The sequence below is a fragment of the Gymnogyps californianus genome, chromosome Z, assembly GCF_018139145.2.
Source record: "Gymnogyps californianus isolate 813 chromosome Z, ASM1813914v2, whole genome shotgun sequence".
In the NCBI taxonomy this organism is placed as follows: Eukaryota; Metazoa; Chordata; class Aves; order Accipitriformes; family Cathartidae; genus Gymnogyps; species Gymnogyps californianus.
Window position 1 is genome coordinate 57,714,908 of NC_059500.1, and position 26,041 is coordinate 57,740,948.

Genomic DNA, 26,041 nt, shown 5'->3' on the forward strand with positions numbered 1-26,041 from the left:
GATATTTTTGTCAGAACTTTTTTTAAAGATGGCTTTCTTTAATATCTTGACTTCGGTTGGCTAGTATGTTTCAGGAGATCTTCAAGAAAATACGAACATTGCCACCATTAATTTTAAAAAGTCACCCATGTGGTTCTTTAATAGCAAAAATTCATCTCTAAATGCAAAAATACATAATGACCTTCTTCAGTTTGGTTGCTAATGAGGCCCACTAAAGTCCTGGGGTGGGAAAGCAGCATTTAAAGAAAAAACGTAACACTCTTAGGTTTGTGTAATTTGTGGTTGTTTAATAGAGCTGCTGTATGTGCCTGAAAGGGTGTGGCTCCTCCAAACAGGAAGGGCTCCTGTCACAGGGAGCAGCTTGAAGGGGAAGTTTAGGAGTGAATGTGCTTCCTGCATGAAAGTAAAGCTGAAGAGGCTTATGAGTCAGCAGCTTGGGGTAGGATGAAATTCTTTCTGTATGCTTTTCCAGTAATAAATACACGTTAAATAATTTATGCCAGTATCACACTTGGATTCTACTTGTTTTAATCTGGCAAAAATAAGACCACGAATTCATGCTACAGAGGGTAAAATTTGCTTTCTTTGTTTTTTAAGATCAATTTAATAACTAGACAATTTGCCATATAATTAGAGCCTATCGAAGGATTCAGCTATTTACTTTCATAAGCAATAAGAGGAGATATCAGAAGTTCACATATCAGAAGTACCAGGATGTATAAGAAATTACTGATGGCAGTAATTGAGTAGTAAAGGCTTGTTAAGTTCTGTTAGTTGGATACCATGGCTCTACAAATTAATGGAAAAAAAGAATGCATGAATTTTACCCTGAATTAAACAGTAGGGTTTTATTCAAAACTTTTAATTGAAGCCATCTGTTTCCAAAAGATGAGCTTTAACACAAACAAAAGTTTTGAATTTGAGCTACAAATTACTGGGAAAGATTCTATGGCTTGTCTCAAGCAGGAATGAGGACTAAATGAACAATGGTCTTCTGCAATTTAAAAATCATTCTATTTCTTTTCTTTTAATGTAATAATCTAGCAGCATTTTGTGTTTAAGGCAGTATTGTTTCATCTGACAGGATAAGATACAGGCATAAATCTCATGTGCCTTTACCTGAAGTTGGCAGTGCTCAATTATTTCTGTAAGGAAGCTTTTAAAAGAGTGTGTTTTTAAGTTAATAAAAAAGTAAAGTCTTACTGTCTCCAAACACTGATAGAGTTACAGGTGGCTTTATGTGGTGAGTGTGGCAGGTCAGCCACTTTACAGGAATAAAAGTCTTCATATTTGTGATAAGTATGTTGTTTTCTGAGTAAGTATAAAATGCTTATTCAATAAATACAGCAAACGAATTCCATAAATTTTTTTTGGTATTGTTCAGCTGGAAATTAGAAACAAATGTATGATTTAAATTCTTTTTTTCAGGTATTAAGTCTTAAAAGAGGTACTTGTTTTCAAGAATTACTATGGACCACATGAAAAAAGTTGGTAACAGCTCTTGCAATGATGGAGTTCTACTTAGAATGGGCCTCAATGATAACAAAGCTGGAATGCAAGGTTTGGATAAAGAGAAAATCAATAAAATCATCATGGAAGCTACCAAGGTTGGTTTGATTACTCTTTTCCTGATGCTTTATCTGTTGTCCAGTATCATAAGGCCCTCTTCCTCCCTTCCCCAAATTTTAGCCCTCGTGTAGATGGAGGGCATCTTAGAAGAAGAAATGCATGTGTGGGGGGGGAGGAAGGGGAGGGACTGTAGCTTAGGGTACCTTACAGTACCATAGGGTCCTGTTGGATTCATCCACAGGGACATGGAGGAACACAACTGAGTGTGTCCTTAGGTGCTCCCTTTTCACCCAAAGCAGTACATAAATATCACAGTATTGTCCAGAGTTAAATGTGAAGGTTTCAGCTTCCTTAGGTCTCTTGTTTTCCCCTTTTCCATTCCTTTTGCCCACCTCATCATTAATCAGCCAAGCAGATCTACCTCTATTGGTCACCTTCCTGTAACTGATTAATTTGATATAATCAGGTTTTTCTAGTACTTTCAGTAGAATTTCTTTGTGCTTACTGCCTGTCTTCTTGACTGTCTTCTCAATAGTCAAGAGAGGTGGCCAGTAGTGTGCAACTTTGTACCAAAGATCCAGAGAGGACTCCACAAATCTACAAAGCATTGAAATACTGTCCTCTAACTTGTTATTGGAGGGTCTTCACATAGAACTATATGGGGATAACACTTTATTTGAGCAACTCTGGGTTTTCTTACTTTTCCATGCACAAATGTGTATTCATTTGGTGTTGCTATGGCCCTAGGTTATGTGCTTGATATTTTCCTCATGAATTCTGTGTTGGCTACTATTGCTCTGTGGTAAACTGCCGGGGCTGGGGGAGGAAGCAGAAAACATACTACAAACAGCTCTTATTTGGCAAACTTTTTTTTGCTTGCATTTTGCCTTTGGTGATACTTATATGCTATCAAGCCCCTTATTGATTAGATGTTTCTTCTACTTACTCTGTTGACTCTTTCTCGAAAACTTAGTGCTTTGTCAGACGTATCCCTAATAATGATGTTTGGATAAATTATTTTGTCAGAACAGTTACTGTTTCATTTCCTGGTATGAAATAGAATGAACTGTAAAATAGGCTTTCAAAACTGATATACAGGCATGTATGTATTAGAATATATTTTTGTCAAAAAAACCAAGAGAATATAAATACCAGATATAGCTCGAGAAATCTGAAAAGAAGCATTGATTCTTTTTCTTAAGCTTTTCTTTAGTCTTCAAAATTGCACCTACAAACACTACCCACAATTGTATTACAACAAGATTTTATAGCATTTCAACTGTGAAATACTGCAAGAGACGTAAAAAACCCCACAGCTTAATAACAATCGGAAGTATTGGGTTGCTTCCCACACCAACATTTTGGTACTTATTTCTTTCAGTGAGTCTCAACAAGTCCTGTTTGATTGCAGAGGGGAGAAGAGATGAAATGCATGTCTGATACTGAAAGATAACACGCCCTAATTTCTTTTAATTAGAGATTTCTTCTAAGCAGTGACACATGACACATTACAGTCTTGCCATTCATCCTTTTTATCATTATTATAAAAGTGGATATTTTTGCTTTTTGTATAAAAGCCTGATTCTTATTTGACTATGGCTGAATTCTTGGCATCAGTGACAGTTTGGTAGTCAGAGGCTTTGAGCTAAAAATTTGTCCACTTTTGCAGATTTTATCAGGTGGTTCAGTAAAAGAGATTACCTTTTCCTGCAAGTGCTATTTCTCTTGTAAGCTAAGTAGATGTGGCAAGAAAAATATTTTATTTCCTGGTTTTGAATTTTCCTCTTTCCTGTTTCATTGTATGCCCTCTTTTCTTTGTTATGAGTCAGGAAGGGAAGTCGCGTTATATGTTCTCTACATGATTGTTGTCTTTTTATGTTTTCATTACATCTCCTTTTATTCATTCCTTTTCTTGAAGGAGCAATTACATGCTTGAGAGCAAGAGGGCTTTTTTATACCCATTTGTTTTTCATCATCCTCTTCCAAATAGCTTCTAATTCTGCAGTGTCCTTCAAGATTAAATGGTCAATGAAATACTCAACATTATGAGTGGATTTGACTTTTGCAATGTCATTATTTATTTCCATGTAGATTAAAATATATGGAAGTCTGACAAAATGCTTAAATCAATTTTTTTTTAGAGTTTTATACTCCTTGTCTTGGAGGTATTGCAAAGAATAGTTTGACTTTTATCTACTATTTTGGAATTTTTGTTGTCAAGTGTTAGAACGAGTAAACATAGTAGGTTCTCTAAATAGTCCCTTGTACTCATCTGAGTATAGGGGATCTGAGAAGGAGAAATATATTTGTGTCATTTGAGGAGAGAGATGTAAAGCGCCACTGGTCTCTTTTGTGTATCATTTGTATGAAAATCCAAAGTATGCATTAGAAACCGTTACTCTGTCTTACGTTTTCTGTTTTTAAAGGTCAAATGTGGTTGTTTATAAGAAAAGAGAAATAAAAACCTTAGCATTTTTGCAACTTTCTTCCAGGGTTCTAGGTTTTATGAAAATGAACTTAAAAAAGATCAACAAGTTAACCAACGAATTGAAAAAATGATGCAGCTAAAAGAGAAAATTACAACACAACAGCTCTTGAAAGCACAGCTGCAGGTACTAATCTTGTAGACTTTTCAGAGTAAATGGCGGATGATAAACATTTTGGTGTGTTCCAGTTTATTGCATTAAATTCTGGTGATAAGCAGAATGTTAGCTACCATTTTGATGTTAGTCATGCAAGTAAAAGTGCACAATGTTTTGATGATGTAATCTTAATAAAAACTTGCTAGACGAATAGATTGTAAAATCACTCTGAAATGTTCTCTAAGTGAGTAAAATAAAGTCATTCCTGTTTTTCTAAGTCTGATCTGTTTAAAGGGATGTCATTATGGTTTATGTAAAAGTTTTTTTAAATACCTTGTTAATAAGTAGCATATCAGTCTTGAGTTTACTTTCTGTTTTTATAATATATGTATATTTGTGTTCAATGGCCTGCAATGGGATGAGGCAGATCACAGTTGTCGGCTCTTCCGGATATAACTTATTCCTTATTTATGCTAATTAATGAAAAAATCATCATGGTAAGCAGACACAAGGAATACAAGTGTCCTGAACTAGAAAGACAAAGAGGCTGTTTCTCTTCTCAAATGCTAATGATAGATAACAGTATCCAAAGTATTACTGTGTATGAAAGGTTGTTTAAAGAAAACAACAGCACCAGGGTCGCACACTAAACATTGTTAGGTGCAACAGAATTAAAGTTGCTTGTAGAAGCTTAATTCCTTTCCTTTTTCATTTGTACTTAGATTCAGTCTTTAATTACATGATTGCTTGCTATTTTTCCCTAACAGGATTCCTGCTTCATTCAGTGCACAGTGCAGACAGAGTTCACTGAGTGGGCAATTATTCAATATTTACTGTTGTCCTCATTGTTCAGTGGTTGGCCCCAAGCTTTATTTGTTGTACACTAGTCTAATCCAGCAGATGTGGAGCTGAAGCACATGAAGATTAAACACATCCATTAATTTTGAATGCCATAGTGATGATTATAGGTCCCAAGCTTTGGTGTACAATCTTTTTTTGTTCATTGCAGATTTGCAAATCACTTCTGTAAATTAGATGCCAGTATCTCAAATTTGTGCCCGGAAAACCTTGCAATTACTGAGTACCTCTGAAAAGTTTGTTATAAGCCTGTATGCCCCAACTGTTTTTAGTTAATCTTTAACATGGATCAATTATGTCTCTGCTTGTTTGGGTTTTTTTTAGTTGTCTGGGGTAGCTTTTCAGTCATTTCATTATGAAAAAATACTTCCATCTTTCCTTCACCACAGATCTTTTCGTTTTGCAGAGAACAGTCTTTCTTATAAAATGAAATACAAGAATGACACAGATCCTATAAAATTAATGTATGGTTATGTAATTAAAGGATACATAGTGCATATAGTGAAAGCCAATAATTTGGATTGCTTTGACTACCCTCATGCTGTCTTTTTCTGAAATTGAGTCTTTGATCTTGCAACATAATGTTTTTTCTTTTAATGTTTTGTATGAAAATTGCTCTCTAGATAAGAAAAAAGAAGCTTAAAAAAAGAGAGAAATTCTTTCATGTGGGTCTTACTGGGGCCTGAGTTTCAAACCCCCTGTTTGAAATCTTTATGCCACTTGCTCAAATAGCAGTTGTTTTTATTTCCAACGGAGTAATTTAAGTAAGGTGCCATACTGCATGAGAACTGTCATTAGAGGGGGATAACATGCACACTTTTTTCTGGCTAATTTTAGATCTTTGCTGCTATAAAAACATCTTGAAATCTTGAATTTTGGTTCCATCCTCTATGCAGATAAACTCTGGTTCATGATTGTTGTTGCCCTCATTTCTTCTTCATCACAAATTCTGACCCTTTTGCTCTCTCCTCTCCTTTCTTTTACTTTATCCTATCCTGAATTTCCTTTTCTTTTCCCACATCTCCACATGACCATCAGTCCCCTTTCCAAAGCAGTCCTTGTCTATGTCCCCAGAGTCCCCACTGAAGTCCCCAGTCTCCTGACCCAGCCAGTCTTTTATCTGTCTGTGTCTGATATCCTAAATGCCTCCCCCTTTTCCTGTCACTTATGCACCAGCTACTCTTCCCCAGGCCATTATCTCCATTTTTAACTTTGCAACTCTTGTTTGTCCTGTTTGGTTTTCTTAAGATGTGCTGTGTATTGTTTAATCAGCTTATCTAGGTCTTCTGATATGGATATAGTCAGCTCTCATTATCTTCTTTTCTTCTTTATTGTTGTAGTCTATCAAGTTCTTTAACTCTTCTTTTTAGTACTACCTTCTGATATACCATGAGAGAATTTGTGCTCCTAAAATTTGTTAAGTGGGAGGTACTCCAGAATTACAAAGGTATATGTATATCTACTTCTATGAATGCTGCAAGTTCTCATCTGCAGATCAAATCTTGTTTGTAGGATGGTTAGCTCAGACATGGCTCAGACATGGTTAGAGGCTCAGACAGGGCTTCCTAAGCTGGCAGTTGATGTAAGTGCTGTAATGTAAAAGCAAACAAACAAAAAAATCCCCACTTACTGGATTTTTTGGACAACATCCTAGTTACATGATGGAAACAATAATATAAATAAAATGTAGAATCTGCGACATAATGCTGTCTTTCTCACCACTAGAGTGTGTGTATGCCAAGGAATTTGTGAGGGTATTTCTAATATTTTTACAGTTTTCCTTAGGCCTTCTTTGCAGAAGGGCACTTTACCACCATTGATTTCGCAAATACTGGAGATTAGAAAGTACTTGTAAATCTTCTTAAAACTTCCATTTCTGTGTACAAATATTTCTTTGGTTTTTTGCTTGGTTGTTGGTTTTTTTTTTTAAATAATCTTAAATGTGAAAAGTAGTTTGAAGTTTTCCTAATGAATGTCATTGTCATCTTTTAAGGGAAATTTTATACAGCACAGCACCATGTAATTCTTAATTTTTGAAAACTTATCTGTAACAGATTATCCTAACAGCTTAGAGTGGAATTGCTTGAAATTCAGCAGTTGTTAATAATACTTTAAAAGGTATCAAGCTCCTACCAGATTTGCAAACTGCTGTACTGATATTTGCTATTTTTATCCATGTGGGTTTTATCCCAGATGTTTATTCTGTAAGAAATTACTATTGTCTTAAAATGATATCACTGTTTGTTACCTCTTCACCTTGTCAGATGCTTTTACAAATATAAAACAGATTTTGAATAATCTTTTCTGTCTTTCTTTGACAAAGCAATTTAAGATAGAAAACTTGTATTTTGCATCATGAGATAAGAAAGAATGAGAGGTTACTCTTTAAATTGTCTAGAAGTCACTATAAGCAAAATTAAACTGCTAATTACAATTTGTACTTTTTAGTTTTTTTTTTTCATCTAGCTTAGAAATAAAAAAGCTTAGTATCTCTTCTTATCTTCAAAGGAGAATTGAAAGCAGCTTTTAAAAATCTGTCAGCCTGGCTTGCCTCTAAGGAACTATTGCATAACTTTCCTTATCTTACTAAGGAAATATTTGTAGGTGCCCAGAATTCTCTGAGTACATCTGGGTGTATTTTGTTTTGGCATACTACTCGTATCAGTTCCTTTTGCTGAAGAGTTATCTTTTTGTATTTCTGATGAGTTTAATGTAATTCATTCTTTAGATGCATATGTTAGCTGATCAGTAAGTGTCATGTTAGAAACACATTTGGGGAGAAAAAGCAAAAAGTTTGTTATAAATGTGATAAATTGAAATACAGAAGTTATGTAACTAGAGGAGCAATTAACAGTATTAATTAATTAAGCAATTTAAATCTGAGAGTAACCTGAAAATTATCTGTAAAGTGTAGTTTAAAGTAAGGATGCTTTTCATGATTATCGTGTGACCTGAACCCTTGCTGAATTAGCAGTGTAATGAAAATAATATAAATTCCCCACCTTTTTTTTTGTTGTTGTTGTTTGAATGGCTTTCGCCTTGTGCTTTTAATTTGTCTAAACCAGTTTTCTCGGCCTCAGGGAGCGTACTATGCTCTTCTGTATGGAATAGTCTAGTTTGAGGCCCCATTCTAGCCTTTCATCACTCACATCAACTTGGAACAAAACAGAGAAAAGGCTGTGTAAATCATTACTCAGCAATTTAGGTAGAACATTCATAGCCTCTTGCCTTGGTTCTAGTGTCTTCAGATCCAAAGATGGGGTTTTGGATAAAGTTTTTATGTTTTTTATTAAGCAGCTCTGTCGAGGGGAAAAAGAGAGAAACTGTCTTCAAGTAATTGTGCAAATTGCACGTAAACATTCCTCTCCAGGACCATAAACCCATTGCAATCAATCCCGAGACATTTCTGTAATGGTACCTTGGTGTCATGAATGTGTGTGTGTCCCCTTGTGCTTGCAAGCAAAGTGAAACTTCAGTTCCTTTTCACTACTTGCATTTCTTGAGCTCTGTTATGCCTATTTGTTGTTTTTTTTTCTAGCAGTAGCAACCTTTCATGGTGTAAATAGAGGTTAGCATAGTCATTAGTGTGGCTAGATAATTATAGTTTGATAGCGCTTCCTTTTTTTTTTTTTTAATATTTTCTCTTTTATATCTAGAATGATGTGTGGTACTGCCAACGTAGTCATCTTAAATCAGTAGACCTTAAAAATCACCTGTCAAATAATGCACTCATGTTTTCTGGTGACACTCACAGTTCATACCTCATTCATAGTTGAAAGATATTTCAGAAACAAGCACATGATCTGCATGTGTTTTGCTAAAAGAATGCAAGCAAATTAAGCACAATTAAAGTATTTCATGGAGAGGTCTGTGTGCTTGGCCTCTGCCTCACAACACCATGGAGCTGATGAAGCCGGAGTACTGCTCACAGTCTACTAGTAGATGATAAACCTTTAACTTTTGGAGTGAAACGCACTTTCTTTGTATGGACTTTTCTGTAAAAGTCACCTTGCAGTTTTGCTGGCAATCCAGCCTTGTGTGATGTGGATTCCTGTAACAAACGTTGAGGAATTTTATGAAGGGATTAACAGTAGCTTACTTAGCAGTAAATGAACCTGTTTGAGACCTTATTTCTGACAAGACAAGATAGATGGATCTGCCCTGTGAGCTGTTGGTCTTCTCTTCACCTGTGGAGGCCAATTTTCTGAAGTGGGATAGCTTAATTTAGGACTGTTGGAAATTCTCTAATAGCATGTTTTCACTTTTTTTAAATAACCTGTATCACAGTAGCTAAAGCTGCATATTCAGTGGTCTTACAAAGTTTCTGTCTGAACCAGATGATGTATCTTTTTTTTTCCACATAGGTGTGTTTTTGTTGTTTGTTGGGTTGAGGTTTTTTTCATTGGGTTTTGGGGGATTTTTTGTACCATTTGCTGCAGCAGTGTTCTCTCTGAGAGCAAGTTTCATCAGAAACTTGGTTGGGTTTTTTTGTTGGTGCTGGTTTGGTGGGGTTTGGGTTTGTTGGGGTTTTCTTAACTATATGCCAGATGCATTTGAGTTTTTAGGATCATCTGTACTGTTGCACTTCTGCCAGGCTAATAGTTTTTCAATTATTGGTTTTTTCTGTTCAGGTGGACAAACTTGTGATAGAACTGGAACAGAGCCGTAACCTTAGCAGTACGATTGTACACATTGACATGGATGCCTTCTATGCAGCTGTGGAAATGAGAGACAATCCAGAGCTGAAGGAAAAGCCTATAGCAGTGGGATCAATGAGTATGTTGGTAAGGCCAAATGTCAAGCTAATACAGAAATCAATTACATGAAGCTAAAGCCTAATAAACCATACGGTAATAATATAATGACACTGTTATATGGAGCATTTTTATAAGTGTGGAAAAAATAACAAAAATAACAGAGGAAACATCTGTTCTTAGCCTAGACCATGTAAGCTGGATTTTATTTTTCAGTAAAAAATGTACTGATGAAAGTTTAAAGGATGTAAACAGATTGAAAGGCGAGGGGGGGGATGCATATAAACTCTCAGCCTTGTCAGTCTTTTCTGTGTGGAGATATGTGATTAGAACTTGATTATTTAACACTAAACTTCAAGAAAAACTTGATTACTGAACACTAAACTTATTTAATCTCTCCTAAGTCCACCTCAAATTACCACGCTAGGAGATTTGGTGTACGTGCAGCCATGCCTGGATTTATTGCTAAAAAGCTATGTCCACATCTAACTATAGTACCATTAAACTTTGAAAAGTACGGCAAAGTGAGTAAAGAGGTAAGTCTGAAAGTGATCTCTAACTAAAAGTCAGTGTACTTGGTTTTAGACTCTATCAATACATCAGTTCTAGATAATATGAAAAGTGGTAGTTTAAATATGAAACTCTTCAGTGATGTGGCTTTGAACATAAGTTAAACAGAACGTTGGTCCTTTTGGGCAAGGAGGTGAAAAAGCATTGCATTCACCCACCTTGCCATTTTACTTAAGTCAGTAGTGATGCTGATAGATTTTTCAAAATTGTGTAGTGAGCTAGTGATACCACTTGAGCCTTATTATTCTTAAAACTTCAAAACTATGGAGCATAATCTAATTACTAGGAAGCTGCAAGTATATAGGAAACATGGAGATAATAATTTCATACAATGCATAATAATCATTTTGAATGCTAATTACTGGAGAGAGAAGCAAAGAGCATTAGTGAGTTCTAAATGCAGATTCATTTGTTTTAAAAGAAGGGACTTGAAATAAAGAGCAAAAAATTAGGGAGAAAAATCACATTTTGCTTTAATGGAGGTAATTTTACTTAGTGCCAGGAGAAATACTTAGGATACCCAAAATCCTGTTTAAAAAAAAAAAAAAGGATAAAAGAAAAAGCTCTTTTGTAGGTCTTAAATCAAACTAGTGCATGGCACAAGCCTCCTGACTTCAATAAAATTACGCCAATATTTATTTATTTATTTTTATGAAGCCTCAATCTCTTCACATAAATAAAGCTAATTACTCGTTTTGATCTTATTTGATTTTTCTCACTTCTGTTGTAAAAAAGCATATATAAATATGAGTATTTCAGAATGGGTTTTAACTTGTTAAGGATCTTGGATTTCATGATATGTATTTCATTTGTTGTTTGATTAGGGTAAAGTATTAAAGGTTCAGGTTGATTTGGCTTTTTAGTTATGTTTTTCTGTTGGGATATGGATTGAAAATATTTAAATTTATTTCATTTTGTTGTTAAAAGTTGGGCAGTGAATCCTATCTTTAGTCAGTTTCAGAAAGATGAAGTGCATGTGAACAAATGTTGTGATACCTAAGAATTTGACCAAAACAGATAGAGAAAACATGATGCAGTCAAATTTTCCTCCTTGTTTAAAAAAAGGAGAGGAGAAAAAAGAGGAGAAAAGATAGAGATTTTATTTTGACCATTTAATTTATTATGTTCCCTTTTGGGAAGATGCACTCATCACTAAAGATTTTTCTAACAAGTTTTGCCTGTGGCATTAACCAGTGCTATAAAACATTGGCTATAACTTTAGTTGGAATTTAATTTAAAACCTGGATTTTTTTTTTTTTTTGCCTTTGCATATGTGATGTCTGACACACAGTGCACAGAAAGGTGCATCAGGTCATGTGCTTTGCTGAGTTCCAGGTCCCCAGGGTTTTATTCAGGTGGTTACTGCAGTGTCTGTGAACCTAGTGTCTGTGGAGTCCTTATACCCTGATCTTAATGAGCTCTGCAGTAAAATACTCTGCTCAAAATCTGTTTAGTTCTCACTTATTATTGATATCTTGCTACTTGTGAGAAGCAGTACTATAATTTTCCAATATCAATAAATAATTTGTTCTATAAATATCTTTAATATTGATTGGTCATCTTGAAGTTTCATAGTAAATTTGTTCACCTCATAATTCTGTGTCAAGATCTGCTCTTACAGCAACAAGGCTTTAAACTTTCACTATGTCTTTATCAAGGTTAGAGAAATACTGACTGAATATGATCCCAATTTTATGCCTATGGGCCTAGATGAAGCCTACCTGAACATAACAGAGCACTTGGAGGAAAGACTGAACTGGCCTGAAGATAAGAGAAGATTCTTTTTTAACACAGAAAGCACTACAGAAAAAGGTAAGCAAATTACTCTCTTTTCATGCCGTCACCAGACACTGAGGGGACAGACGGTTCTTTTAGGGATCCTTGGCAGAATGACGACAGCACTAAATTGTAGTTATAATTCAAGCTTTATTTTCTTAACAGGATTTTATGATTAGTATAGCACAGAATTTATGATTAGAATAGCACAGGATTTCTACAAGCAGAATCAATGTAGTACAATCTATAAGTAGTGTAATACAGAGTTTATAATACAACTTAACTTATGATTTCTAATCACCTAAATAATACAGAATTTTATAACACAACTTACCTTACAGTTTCTAATTACCTGAACCCTCTGCAGATCGGGTTGGATCTTAATACATGGTTTGCTGTATCAATATAACAATCATAATCTAGACTTGAAAATCATATAAAAGAAGACGAGTCACTCCCTCAGTCCTCAGAGGAAGCAGATGATGGTGGAGGTGTCCCTGGCCACCAGGGGTTCCCGGGTCTCACTGTCCAGCAGCAGTTCTGGTCCAAGTTCCCTCGTAGGACTTGTAACTGCTTGGTTTTACAGACAGTGCTCTGGGTGCTGTTACGCTTCCCTGTTCTGTGACGGGGTCATCAACAACAACCAGGTTGGCCGGGTGGCTGGGACCTTCAAGGCCAGTAAAGGAGTAATTGGCCTGGTGCTCAGGAACATTGAGGCTGGTAGGGAGGGGAAGAAGAAATCTATTTGGTTCGTCTACTTGGTGCACAGGACCTTCAGGGCCTGATAATGAGGAGAAAGGGAATGAATATGACCCGCTCGGTCCCAGAGAATGGCTGCTTGACTTATAAAATGGCGTTAGTTATGCTAACCACATTACCAGGGGTCGGGAGCAGGGGGTACCAGTCACACATGCATATAACGTAAGCTTCAGATAAGCTGCACCCATGGACAGTGTAGATACTTTGATACAAGTCCTTGCATAATTCATCCTCCTATATACTCTCTACCTCCGATTTATTAGTTTACAGGTTAACTTCCTCTACTACTCACCTGTGCGTAAAAAGTATGCTGCTAATGATTTGGACTTGGAGAGTTTATTTTTTTTTAACTTGAGTAAAATGTGTGAAAAGTGGTACGAGGTTTACTAAACCCAACTGTGTGGTTTAGGTGTGTATTTTTCCTTTACTATTCAACATGATAATTTTGCAAATAAGTAGTAATAATCTTATGACTTAAGGAGGTGTAGAATAAATAAACTTACTGTTCTAAAGGTTATTTGTATTTTGCAAAGATGTTTCCTAAAATACTATAGTGAGTCCGCACATCAGAAACATGAGAAATTGTCTGCAAAGGCAGTGTGCGTAAGCTCTGGTTACATGAATATTTTACAAGACTAAAATGTATAAAGTAATGAGCACTGCAGGAGTTACAGTAATGCTTAAGATACGACTGGATTTCACTTAGCTCTAGAAGATGGAGTTGGAACCACATCCACAACTGTATACCCAATTGGGAATACTAAAAAAGGAGGAGTCATACAAATGGTTCCATACAATGGAACATTTATATTATCAGTATTCAAAAATTATCTAAATAACCATTAAGAGGATAATCAAGGATACACTACTACTGAAAAGCATTAGTAGAACAGAAAGAAACAAACTGACATAGTCTTTACAAAATAAATCTCACTGATGTGTAGTCATGTGCGTCTTCATACTTCTCTGACGCCTTTGTTCTTCTGAAACACAAGCACTCAGAATGTGAAATGGAAATAGTAAAGTTTGTAGTGTCAGACAAAGGGCTGCTGACATTACTTGTTCTACCATGACTGCAGTTGAAGACAAGAAGCTCACCAGGCCGAGGGTTCTAGAACCAGATATTCCAGAACCCTAATTTTCTTTGGAGAATATTGAAAAAACTTCGGCAAAAGATTTTTTTTCCACAAAAAAAGGGAGTATCTGGCCTTCATTCTGATATGAAACAAAAATAATGCCAAAATTTTGATGTTCTGCTGCTGCTACAGCAACAGACCATTAAACCTTGTTGCTTTTCTGGAAGTTATGTCCAGTCTCCTAGCCAATTCTTCTAATCTCAGCCAAGCTCAAATCATATTAAGAAGAAAGCAGTTATGACTCTCCTTTCTTCAAAAAAAAAGCAATGCAATTGCTTTGCCTAAATAATTTTTTTTTTTCCCCAAACAGAAAAAAGTAAAACTGCTAATGAACTCTCTTCAGCCACTGCAGAAGGAAATCAATGAAGTGTATGTTTTATATGGGTGGATTAATTGTTTGTGTTTCTATCTAACATAGATAAAGATGATATAAATATGTCTGCCAAATGTAATGAAGGTGGATACTCTTCTTCACCGGTACTGTTTGAAGACAACACACCTCTGATGGATGACCACCCTGAACAAAGAGATCAATCAGTGGAAAATTCGGTTATCTTTGGAACTTCTGCAGAGGAAGTTGTGAAGGAAATTCGCTTTAGGATTGAGCAGAAAACTCAACTGACTGCTAGTGCAGGTATTCAGACACATATGAATAATAATAATGCTTTGTATTTCCATAATGTCTTCTACTCTAATCTCAGAGGGCATTAATTAAGAAATTAACATTGCCACAGCATTCTTGTGCTGCAAAGAAATGCGCTCTCTTTGCACATCTACAAAGACTGACTTGCAAGTGTTTCAAGAGATGTTATCGCTATCAAAGCCACTCCTGTTTTGTTTTGTTTTGTTTTAATCACAGAAACAGTTATATCACGTTTTTGCTTCTTTCTTCTTGAAATATGTGTGGAAGAATGACCGGTGCGCTCAGAAGCTAATCTTAGCGCTGGTGGTCGTTGGTTTAGTGCTTCATGTAAATTGTTTTCATAAGCCAGTGGTCAGAGTGAAATCTGTCACTGGTTGCTAAATTGCTGTTAGTTTGAATAGCAGATCCATATTGTTAAGTATTTCTAACAGTTCTCCACGCTGTTCCTTGCTTAAGGCAATATCAAAATTCATTAAAAAGTTAGTTCTCAGAGAAGTAAATATATGTTGAAGTTAATAAACTATTCACTAGCTTTTTAATATTTACCATTCAAGTTTTATGTCTTTTGACTTCAGGCAACCTACCTGTAAGTCTCAACTGTTTTGATAATAATCTGGATTAGGTCACTAAAAAAAGTGTATGTCCCTAGCCATTTAGTTTGGATGCCATCCGAACTGCTTTGTGAACCAGGTCAGTGAGGCATCAGGGAGTGCTGAGCTTTATGAAGCAGATGTGGAAGGCCAGGGAAGTGTTGAATGTAAGCAGAGGTAAAGGAACAACTAGTAGGAAGAAGCAGGATGAGACCCCCTGCCATGTATGTAATCTCATGAGTGGTAGCAAAATAATAATTTTGTTCTACTGAAATTTTGTCTTCCTAAGGATAAGTTAGTGTTTAGAAAACAGACATAGCTTTTATAAGTGCATCAGGGGTTTTAAGCCCAAAAATGAAAAACAGTTAGAAGGCTAATTGAGAAAATACTGATAATCAATGATAAATAGAATTACTTCTGCTGTCTTGAATAATACATTATATCAGTGAATAAATCAAAATTTAGACCACTAGGCCTGTAGTGCAGAATAATTCTATTTTTCTTGCTAAACCAGTTTGAGTTCATTTGTAAAAACAGTTACTTTGATAGAAAAGAGCCGTCCCTCCTCATCCCTACCAGTCTCAGTGAAATACATATATTTCTAAATGATTACATAGCAGTGGTAGCCCACGAAAGCCTTTAATTTGGTGTAAATTTTGTCAAAATTAATTTAGTCTTTTTGCTGAAATACAAGGAAGAAGTATCTCCTTGTCATTAAGAGTTCATTGTAACTGCCATTGTAAGCATTTCCTTTTGTCTTACCATAATCACCATCATAAAATCGTTCAATGATGTAACTAATGTTATTTTAGACACTTGGTATTTAACCCCTGATGACTGATTAGTGCATGTTGTGTTACCCTGACTGTCTTAAAATAATACGTACACTTTATCTGGTGCATCCGTTATATTTAATCTACCACATGTATTTATGTTCTCACATGTCTGTTACAAAATTATTTTGCAGAATCGTAATAAATCTGGTTATCAGTTCTTGTCATTCTTTTGCTTATGTTTACTCTTTGCCAAATGTGTAGGCTACTCTTGTGCTTTTAAATATTGGACAGTTGAAAGCAAACATTGTCTTGTATTTTTTTAAAAATATGGTTTTTGGTTTTTTTAAGGAATAGCGCCGAATACAATGTTAGCAAAAATGTGCAGTGATCGTAATAAACCTAATGGGCAATGCAGAATTGCTCCTGAGAGACAAGCAGTGCTAGACTTCCTAAAAGATTTGCCCATTAGAAAGGTAAGAGATACCATGACATTTACTATGCAATCATCTATGTTCCTTATGTTCTAAAAGCAAGATTTCTATTGAAGAAACATACTTTTCTAGGTAATGTGCCCAGTTGTGTTTGATTTAAATTGTTCTTGGTATTGGATGTACAAATGGAAAGTTTCCAGCATAATGATACTTACTCTTTTTCAGGTGCCAGGTATAGGAAAAGTAACAGAGAAGATGTTAAAAGCCCTTGGAATTGTGACTTGCTCAGAACTTTACCAGCAGAGGGCACTGCTTTCTCTTCTTTTTTCAGAATCATCTTGGCGTAATTTCTTGGATATTTCCCTTGGTTTGGGTTCAACACATTTGGAAAAGTAGGTTTGGGTTTTTTTTTCTCCTGTGTTTACATTTTTCTAAATTTTTCCTGTGTATGTTACATACTGTGTATTTTAAGACATATTTTATTAACAAATATTATGAAAATTTGGCTTGTTTCATGTATTTGGAAAGATCTCTGATACTTGTTGTTGTTATACTTATGGCTAAGATACACACAACAGCCAAACATTAAAAAGCAAAAGTTTGTACAGCCATGTCTAATACATGAAATCCAAAAACACTGTCAGAGTTGTTCATAAGTGTATATCAAGAAATTAAGTCAGTATCATTTAAGATAACCTCATAATTACTAAAATAGCTAAAAAGAAATGAGTTATCCTAAGCAGAGGTGTTCAGTCCTGTTTCTTCTATAAAAACAATATACATTCATTGGTTTTTATTGTTATCTGGTTGTAATGAAAATCACATTGGTATCTGATCTTCTCTGGTGGTAAATTGTCATATTTCTAATGAAAGTAAGTGAAGTTTCTGTGTCTCCTATCATGTTTATGTACGTATTTGTAATATCAACTTGTGAACTAGCTGGAACAGAACTGCAGATTTTTATATCCTTCTTCATATCTCTTCCTTTAGGGTTCATACTACTGTAATGGCTTTTTAGCCTCCTGTTTGGGAGGGGAGAAATCAGTCTTATTAGTGAATACATCTTTTCAATAATACGCGTCATTTCTAAGCCTGTCCCGGATACAAACATGGAACACTTGTTCTTAAAAAAAACCATAGCATATTGCTGTTTGTGTAACCAAGAGTCTTAATTTGGGATTGAGTCCTTTCTTTTAAATAGTCCTTCCTTAAATATCTTTCTATCCTTCCCCAAGTGCTGAAATTCTATTTAAAAATGACTTGACAATGGTTGGGTTTCATTAGGAGTTCCAAAGTGTCTTACATGCTTCTGAAAGACCTATTTCGTATTATTTCTGATACTTCTCTGACAGTAATAGATCTTCCATTTTTTCATTTGACTGCAAAATAATATGTACAGTTAGCAGTTTGTAGACCAGTAATGTGCTAGCACAAATCTTTGTGCTGTTTTTTTTTTTTTTCTTTTCAGAAGTGTGTTGACTTGAAACAAAATATGCAGTAAGATTGACTTTGTGAAGGTGACTTGATAAAAGATAAAATGCGGTTTTCCAAATATTTGTTTCTGTTAAGATAATGCAACCTCAAATGATCCTTTAATAATTGGTGCACTCTCTCCCCTTATTCACCCTGTTTAGATGTTGTACAGTCTGGGAAATCTCCCAGTACATTTAAAAAAAGCAGCAGCATTTCAAAAGCCAAGATTATCATTGTGAAAGGAAACACATTTTTAATGGTGTTGTTTAAGAAATTTATTTCTTGGTTTTGTTTTTATTAGCATCAACTTGATTTCAGTGATTTTAGTGTGGAGAAAGCAAGCCCTTAACATACCAACACCCGAGTCCTCAGTAGATGGTTCATCTTATAGTCATTGTCTTTGACCACCTTCTTTTAGGAAAATCTGAGGATACCAAATTTGTTATTTCCAATACTTAGAAACAGAAGAAGGACCTAAAAAGAAAATGCTCTGAGGAACTCCTTATATGCAGAAGAGTTGTTAAAGGATGCTCAATTAAAATCGGAAAGAAAGAAACAAACAAACAAACAAAGCCTTATCACATCATCTGTAACATGGGCGATAATTTAGACAGAAAGCAAACTAATTCCTCAGAGAAACAAATATTCAAATATACATAGTATGTTCAGGATTTTAGTAGCAGTGCTTCACAGTTATAGCTAGGTGAGAGAGCATAGGATTTGTAGTTAGTTTTGTTTTTAAATAAGACTCCTTCTGATATGAGGGGAGTTTTGTTGTGGGGTTTTTTTTACAAACTGTTTATTTTTATTGGTGTCTATGGCTGATCTATGTCTTTACTTCATCTACAGTAGTTTAAGTTTTTTAAAAAAAAATCTCAATTTCGCACTCACTTAAACTTGATGTACAAGATTTGTAGAAAAAGTTAACATCCAGATTTTATAGAATAGACTGCTGATAGTTATTGAATAATGATTGGTTGACTCAGAGTTTATTGAAAAGATAACAGTAAAGTAAGTATAATAAATTGTTTTTCTTTTTAAAGGGATGGAGAAAGAAAAAGTATGAGCACTGAAAGGTATGCCTCTAACATTGAAAAAAAATTACATTAATCAGTAAACCTACTTAATGCCAAGTAGTGTATACTTTTCTTAGTCATATAATTTCATTGTGTGTTTATATGAGTTAAAAAAACACATATACAACAAGCTCACTAAATCAGATTCAAGCTTTCTTTTTTTTTCCTTTGTCTTCAGAATACTATGAATGTACTTCTGTCGGTTTGTGTGTTCTCTTTTCTCATCATCTGATTCTCCTAATGCCTTTAACGCATCAAAGTGGTCTTTAAGCCATGATACAGGGTGAAAATATATAAGGGCTTGAATTTTTTTTAGATGTTCCAGTTCAATGTCAATATCAGTCTAGTAGCCTCCAGTCATATGCATAGCAAGTATAGCATAAGGTGGGCTTGCAAAGCAGACAATAATTTTGTATGGTTAGCTAAAATTGGTTACACTTCCTAACTTTTAAGTTTTTACTAGTGTAAAGTTCCTTAAGAACGTGGTGTATGTCATTTCCAAAAGTTAATTTTTAAAAAGGAAACAGTGCAAGAAGAATCTGTAGAGTACCATAATAATTATCCCTGCCCTCATGTGTTGTCTCTTCTTAGAAAAGAAGATAAGAAAAGGTTCTTATTCCTATTGAGACTTAATAGTTGTGGGCAGCTTAAGTAGGCCCTGTAAGGTTTGGTACTACCAGAGCTGAGAAATTTATGGCTGTAGGCTTTTGCTGGTTTGCAGGCAGACAGATAATCTGGGTAGCCTGTTGTACCTTTCTGCTTTTCTTTCTTCCTTCATTTTTCCCTAAGGGAAATGGTTTTAGACTAGAGACGTCAATGGGCTGCTGAGATCATGACACTAGTTTATATGGGGGGAAGAGATGGGCCTGAGATAGCATTCACTCTATCCTGTCCCTTCCAAACTCTAGGACTTTTACAGCTTCCCAATTACTGCAGCATTGCCAGGAAGACATGAGTTACTCCTTGGATAATGGCATGGGACCCACAGTAAAATATTCATCTCGTTAGTTTGGCAGCTTGCAAACATTCTTAGGGCAATGTGAATCATTATAGAGGATGACTTTTCAATATGATCAGGTAAACCTGAATATAACTTAGAGATGTGAAATCCAGTGTAACTACAAGGACTTTATACTCGTAAAGGTAAAGCCTGGCATGAAACGATAGGTATGTGAGACCTTTCCAAAAGCGTGTGGTAGTTGTTAAGTTTTGCTTCCCGCTTCTTGTAAAACCACTACTAACTGAAGGTTGCCTTTCCTCTCATGTTATTACTAAAAAGCAGATGCACAACAAAAAAAAAATACTGTAATTCCCCTGCTAAGAAACTCTAGCAAAGGCAGTTAGCAACGTCTTTGGCAGAAACATATTTTTTCCTCCTCTGAGGCTAGACATAATTATCCTAGCTGGCATCTTTTTCTTAGCATCTGCATTATTTATTTCTGATACTTGGCTCTGATGTTGACTTTCTAATCCTTTCTTTCTTCTGATGTTACACAGCACTGTACAAAGGAGATAAATACAAATAACTTAACATTTTGATTAAATACAAATAACCATGAATTCGGTTGGTGTTAGTATTCTCTCTTGTGAATATTTAAGCATTAATGACCTTAAATCTGATACATTTTCAAATAATGCATGACAAATTGAAAGCCAAATTATATCATTATTTGAAGGGCTTTGCAAACATTTTGAAACACATAAATGTGCACAAATCTTTCTGTATAATATTCATATTTATATTCATTTTGCCTTGAAGTAAACACTCAAACCTATACAACCTTCTTCTGATGTAGTTTTGTTTCACTGTACAAAAAATACTTTTAGATGGCAGCCACTGAATAAATTTTAGGATTCATACTGAAAAAAAGATCATATCTTTATCTTAGAACATTCAGTGAAATAAACACAGCAGAAGACCAGTACAACTTGTGTCAAGAACTCTGCAGAGACCTTGCTCAAGAGCTACAGAAAGAGAGACTTAAGGTATTTATATTATTCTCTGTTTACTTGCAAAAAGACAACATTTTGCACTCAAACTTATTAAACGCAGCATTAGTGTGAATGCTTTCAGCAGCATCATACCATGCAATCTATCTTCAGAAGTCTCCATTCTTCAATTTGCAGATGTTTAGAATGATTTAGGCAGCATTTTGATATTGTTCAGGTGGCTATGTAATATGCGTGGAAAAAATTAAACTAATTAACCAAGTTATTTAGCATATAAACATCTTATCCTAAAAGCAATGTTTGTAAACAGATAGTAGAGCTGATTGTTTATGAGCTGTGCTTTGGTCAATCATGTAATACTAATGTATTTAAAAAACTGTGTTTCTCTCCCGTATTCATACAGGATCCAGTCAATAGCCAGTAGTGTAGTTTAAGAAGTTCACGTCCCAAACTTGCTGACAAGTTATTCATACCATTCAATTGTATGAATGGTAGGAACAGTCCCTGTATTTCTTCTCCCCAAATTTCTGTTTATTATCTGGAAAGAACAGTTCATATTTTCTATGGAGGTCTTTATGGTAAAGCAAGGAATAACACTCAAGGTGTAGAAGAATTGTGTTTAGTCTTCTTCAGTCATAAAATATTGTCTCAAAAGATGACAGGTTGAAAGGCAAATCATCAGCTAAGAAGGACAAAGGGATAAGCTTACAAAGGCACCAGAACGAAAGGAGTGCCATTTATTTACATTCGGATGGACATGCTAAATCACACAAATGGTTTGGAAGGTGTTGCCAGGGGAATATCTGTGCTAAACACAGGTGCTGTGTGTGGCTCTGATAGCACCAGGCAGGTGGAAGGAAGTTTTCAGTGAATCCTTAGTCAGATATCGCTTACGCATCCTTAGTAGTTTTCCCAGCAAAGTTAAGGTATCTGGTACTGAAAGTTTCCAAGTGAGAAAGTAATTTTTTGTGGACGGGGTAGAAGTTGTGATTGTACCCAGAGCATGAAATCTATTGAACATGCACTGGTGGCAGATGGTCTGCTGGGAACCATAGCCAAATGACCCAGTTCAGAGAATTTGACTTTGGCAGCAGTTTAGGAGCAAGTGCAGAATCTTGCAGACAAATTCTTGGCAGTGCCCCTTGCTGTACACAGATAAGCACACAGTCTTGAGTATGGCCTTAGGGCCCTTATATAGATGCTACATAGTAATTGTTTCTGTGCCGTATATGACATGCTTAACCTTTTTATTTCTTTTTTTTTCTCTTTCCCCTTGTTCCGCCCCCTTGCTCCCCCCTTCCCCCCCCTTCCCCCCCCTTCCCCGCCCTTCCCCCCCTTCCCCCCCTTTCCTCCCCTTTCTCTTTCCCCCTTTCTCTTCACCCTTTCTTTTTTCCCCTTTCTTCCCCTTTTTTTTTTTCCTTTTTTTCCCCTTTTTTTCCCTCCCTGCCCCCCTTTTTCTTTCTTTTTTTTTTTTTGCCTAGGGTAAAACTGTTACCTTGAAGCTAAAGAATGTGAACTTCGAAGTGAAAACAAGAGCTTCAACTGTGCTGTCTTCTGTTTCTACTGAGGAGGAAATATTTGCTGTTGCTAAAGACTTGTTAGGAATGGAAATTGATAGTGTTGCTCCTCACCCTTTACGGATAAGACTTATGGGTAAAATATTTCAAACTCATTCTTCCTTTTCAGAGTTAGATCTTATAGTGTATCAAAGTAACAGACTGTATGCTAAAGTAAAATCAGTATAAATGGATTTATCCTTTCTCTGTTACCCTGGTATTTTTTGCAAAGTGAAACAGATCTGGAGTGCTGAATGGTGACTCGGGAATATTTTACTAATTGAGACTGTGCTTTCCCTACCACCTGTTAGCCCTGGAACAACATACACATTGGCATAGCAGTGCTTAATTCTGCTGCCTTAAAAGAGTTTTTAAATCTGCTTTGCATCACAGCAACAGGTAGATTCTGTCCATAACCTCTTTTAGAAAAAAATGCCTTAAATAAAGCTGCTTATAGATTTGAAGATTTCTGCAAGAAATTTGAAAATTTCTGTCAAAAGTAAACCCTGTGTTTTGATTCTAAGACCCGTGTGTTTCAGGTGCTTATACATTCTGCTTGAACCATTCAGTGATATATAAAACTTATTTGTCTATAGTATTAGAATGCGCTGAAGAAAAAAATATTTTGGTGGGGAAACTTCATGCAAAACTCTCTTTCAGACTGCATTCTATATAACTGTATTAAGTTTGTAGCTTCATGTTATGGTGCAATCAGTTAAAACTTCATGGGTATTGAAATTAATAATAGGGTTGGGCAAGTGTTCAGGTCTGATAAAATTGTATGGACCTTGTGATCTGTTGTTAGCATTTGCAGGTAGTATAGCCTCTGTGTAGACATAACATGCACTTTTATTGAGTGGATGTATACCTCAAGAGGTGTTAATTAAGAATTAGTATAAAGTTTTCATAAAATTGGTATTATAAGCTTGTTTTTCATCATTAGGTGTACGAGTATCAGGATTTCTAAGTGAAGAAGAGAAGAAGTACCAGCAAAAAAGCATTACGAGTTTCTTAAAATCAGGAAAAGAAATCGGTTTTCTTAAGCTTCAGCCAGGGAAGTCCAACCAAAAATATTTCACAAAAAATTCAGAAGCATCTCCCAGAGGGAGTTTTTTTGATAAAAAGCGAGCTGCAAGGCAACTAAACAGTGAGAACCTTCCTCCAAATGAAACTGTAGGTAAGCAGCTCTTTCATGATAAGAAATCATCAGCAAATTTTGTGGAGGAAACAAAGAAAATCACAGACATACAGAATTCTGATGTGGGTAAGATCTTCACCTGCCCTGTTTGCTCTGAGGAGCAAAGCAGCAATAATTTGGAAGAGCTTAATAGGCATATTAATGAGTGCCTCAATGGGACTCTTGTTAAAGATAGCGTGGAAATATCCAAGAATGACAATTCAAGAGAAAATACACTTAACTTTCTTCCACAATTTAAAAATGAAAATGTTGATGAATGTCAAAAAAATAAAACAGATCAATTAGCAGGAACAGACCACTCTGCAAGTACCTCTGACAACTCTGCTAGCAATAGCACAGAAAAATTCACTCAGATAATATCTGATAAACCTCATGGAGAAGGACAGCGTAGCAATCTCAGTGATATTGCTAGAAACATGTGTATGAAACAGTGTCTCTTCCCCAAAAGAATTTCACAAGACAATGAAGAACATTTTGAAAAAACTAAACATACAGAAGAAACTAGTTCATCCTGTTTCTTTGAAGCCAAAGAAGACAGTGTTCTTGTTTGTCCAGTTTGTAATTCAGAACAGAAAACCACCAGTCTTGTGTCATTTAACAGACATGTGGATGTCTGCTTAAATAAAGGCCTTATTCAGGAGCTGACAGAAAAAAAAGATTTTCCTACTAAGACTTACAGTATGGAAGACTCAAACAGGGTTGGTGAGTATGCACATTAGGATATATTTGATTATTCAAATGATCTGCTTGTACAACTAAAATAATTTGGTAATAGTATACTTTGAACTTTTCACGGCTTTGAGATTTTTGCAACAAGTTCATTTGAATAACGCCTGTGTAAGAGTGAACATTTTTATTTAAAAAATATCGAATCAGTTTTCATGGCAAACTAGATTTATGAATGTGATGGTAGTTATACAGGGCATTCTCATTTGCCACAATGGTGACATAGGAATTACTGCTCGTTTCTGTAAATTGCATGTTTGCTACCCCCGAACCATGTGCAGAAAGGTGTTTGTAAGGCCACTGAGACTTAAGTGAAAATCAATGAAAACGTCTTCAACCTGAATTGTTTCAGAGATTCAGTTGGCAGCAAAGTTCCATTATGTAATGTGCTGGCAAAAACAGAGAGATGGTGAACTAAAGCATAAAGGCAGGAACTTGCAAGCCTGTTTTACACCTAATAAAATATATCACATAACTGCACCTGTAACATACCAAACCAGTAGCATATTTACTCAAGCAGTTTCTCTTTTTGATGAAGAGTTAATCTTTGGCCAGATTAGAGGACATGTGCAGGTAATTAAGTATCTGCTTCAAGTACCTTGTCCTTAATCTAACTTGGGAGCTTTATAAGAGGAAATTAAAATGCTAGTGTGTTAGAATTAACAGAACACAATTAAGACTTACAATATGAATCTTTTACACAGAAAATTTTATAAGCAGTGTTGTTTTTACATGTGCAAACAGCCTTTGTTTTAAATGAAAAACTTACTGTTGGCAAAGATTCTTTCTTCCCCCTGCAGGATAAAAAAATTAAAAATACTGTTTTCAACAACCACTTTGAAAATCAACTACATTATGCTGAAATATTTCTGAAAACTACAACAAGGTTCAAATTAATCTCTTAGAATTCAATAAACTAAAGGCTTTTTGGTTTTCTCTTTTAAAAATGTTAATATAAACTGCAGTACTCAAATTGCAGATAATTAAATGTTATATGCTCCTTGAGACAGATTAAATTCGGTTCTGTTAAAAAAAAAAAAAAAAGGGAAAGAAAAGCTTTACCCAAAACTGTTCTTTTAAAAGTTCCGCCTTGTATGTAGTTTCTGAAGCATTCTTTCTTTATCGAAGTAATTAATTTGGGTTGTTTCCAATTATTTTTCAGGAGGTTTAAGCAGAGGACAGCAATGCACAAATCCATCACAAGGAACAAAAAGGTAAGGGTTTTCTGGAAACTTGAGTATAGAACTCATTTTAAGATAATAAAGTTTAGAAAAATATTCAGTGTTGTAAAAGTTGTGTAGGTATGCATTGTATATTTTAACCTCTTACTGTTTTTTTTTTTCTTTCTTTAACTTTAGGTCTGGACTAACAGCTTCACAGTCAGTATCAAAAAAGGCCAAGTCAAGCAATTCCAAGCATACAATTGAAATGTTTTTTAAATGACTGTGTAGCAACATGTTCTATATGAAGTATTTCATAGTGTTTTATGACTGCAAATTAATTTAGCATTGGTGGTAGGCTGGATTCAGGTGCCTGTCACTTTGGAGCCATTGCATACCTGTGTAAAAAGAACATGATGTTTGAGGTGGAAGAAGAGGTACAACTGAAGTAAATTTTT

General features: G+C 35.3%; 1 protein-coding gene across 2 annotated transcripts; it reads left to right on the forward strand.

Annotated features, from left to right (window-relative positions):
* Positions 1-1,436: 1,436 nt before the first annotated feature.
* Positions 1,437-26,026, forward strand: POLK (DNA polymerase kappa). Of its 2 annotated transcripts, XM_050913556.1 has the most exons (14): positions 1,437-1,607; positions 4,062-4,181; positions 9,641-9,793; positions 10,168-10,299; positions 11,992-12,145; positions 14,423-14,638; positions 16,362-16,486; positions 16,670-16,836; positions 18,961-18,993; positions 20,883-20,979; positions 22,425-22,596; positions 23,443-24,399; positions 25,586-25,637; positions 25,782-26,026. In XM_050913556.1, exons 1-14 carry the CDS (start codon positions 1,470-1,472, stop codon positions 25,864-25,866), a joined length of 2,601 nt encoding a protein of 866 aa, XP_050769513.1. In that variant the 5' UTR covers positions 1,437-1,469; the 3' UTR covers positions 25,867-26,026. The 2 variants fall into 2 exon arrangements, with proteins under 2 accessions (XP_050769513.1, XP_050769514.1); XM_050913557.1 differs by lacking the exons at positions 1,437-1,607; positions 4,062-4,181 and having other exon boundaries at positions 9,726-9,785.
* Positions 26,027-26,041: the final 15 nt, after the last annotated feature.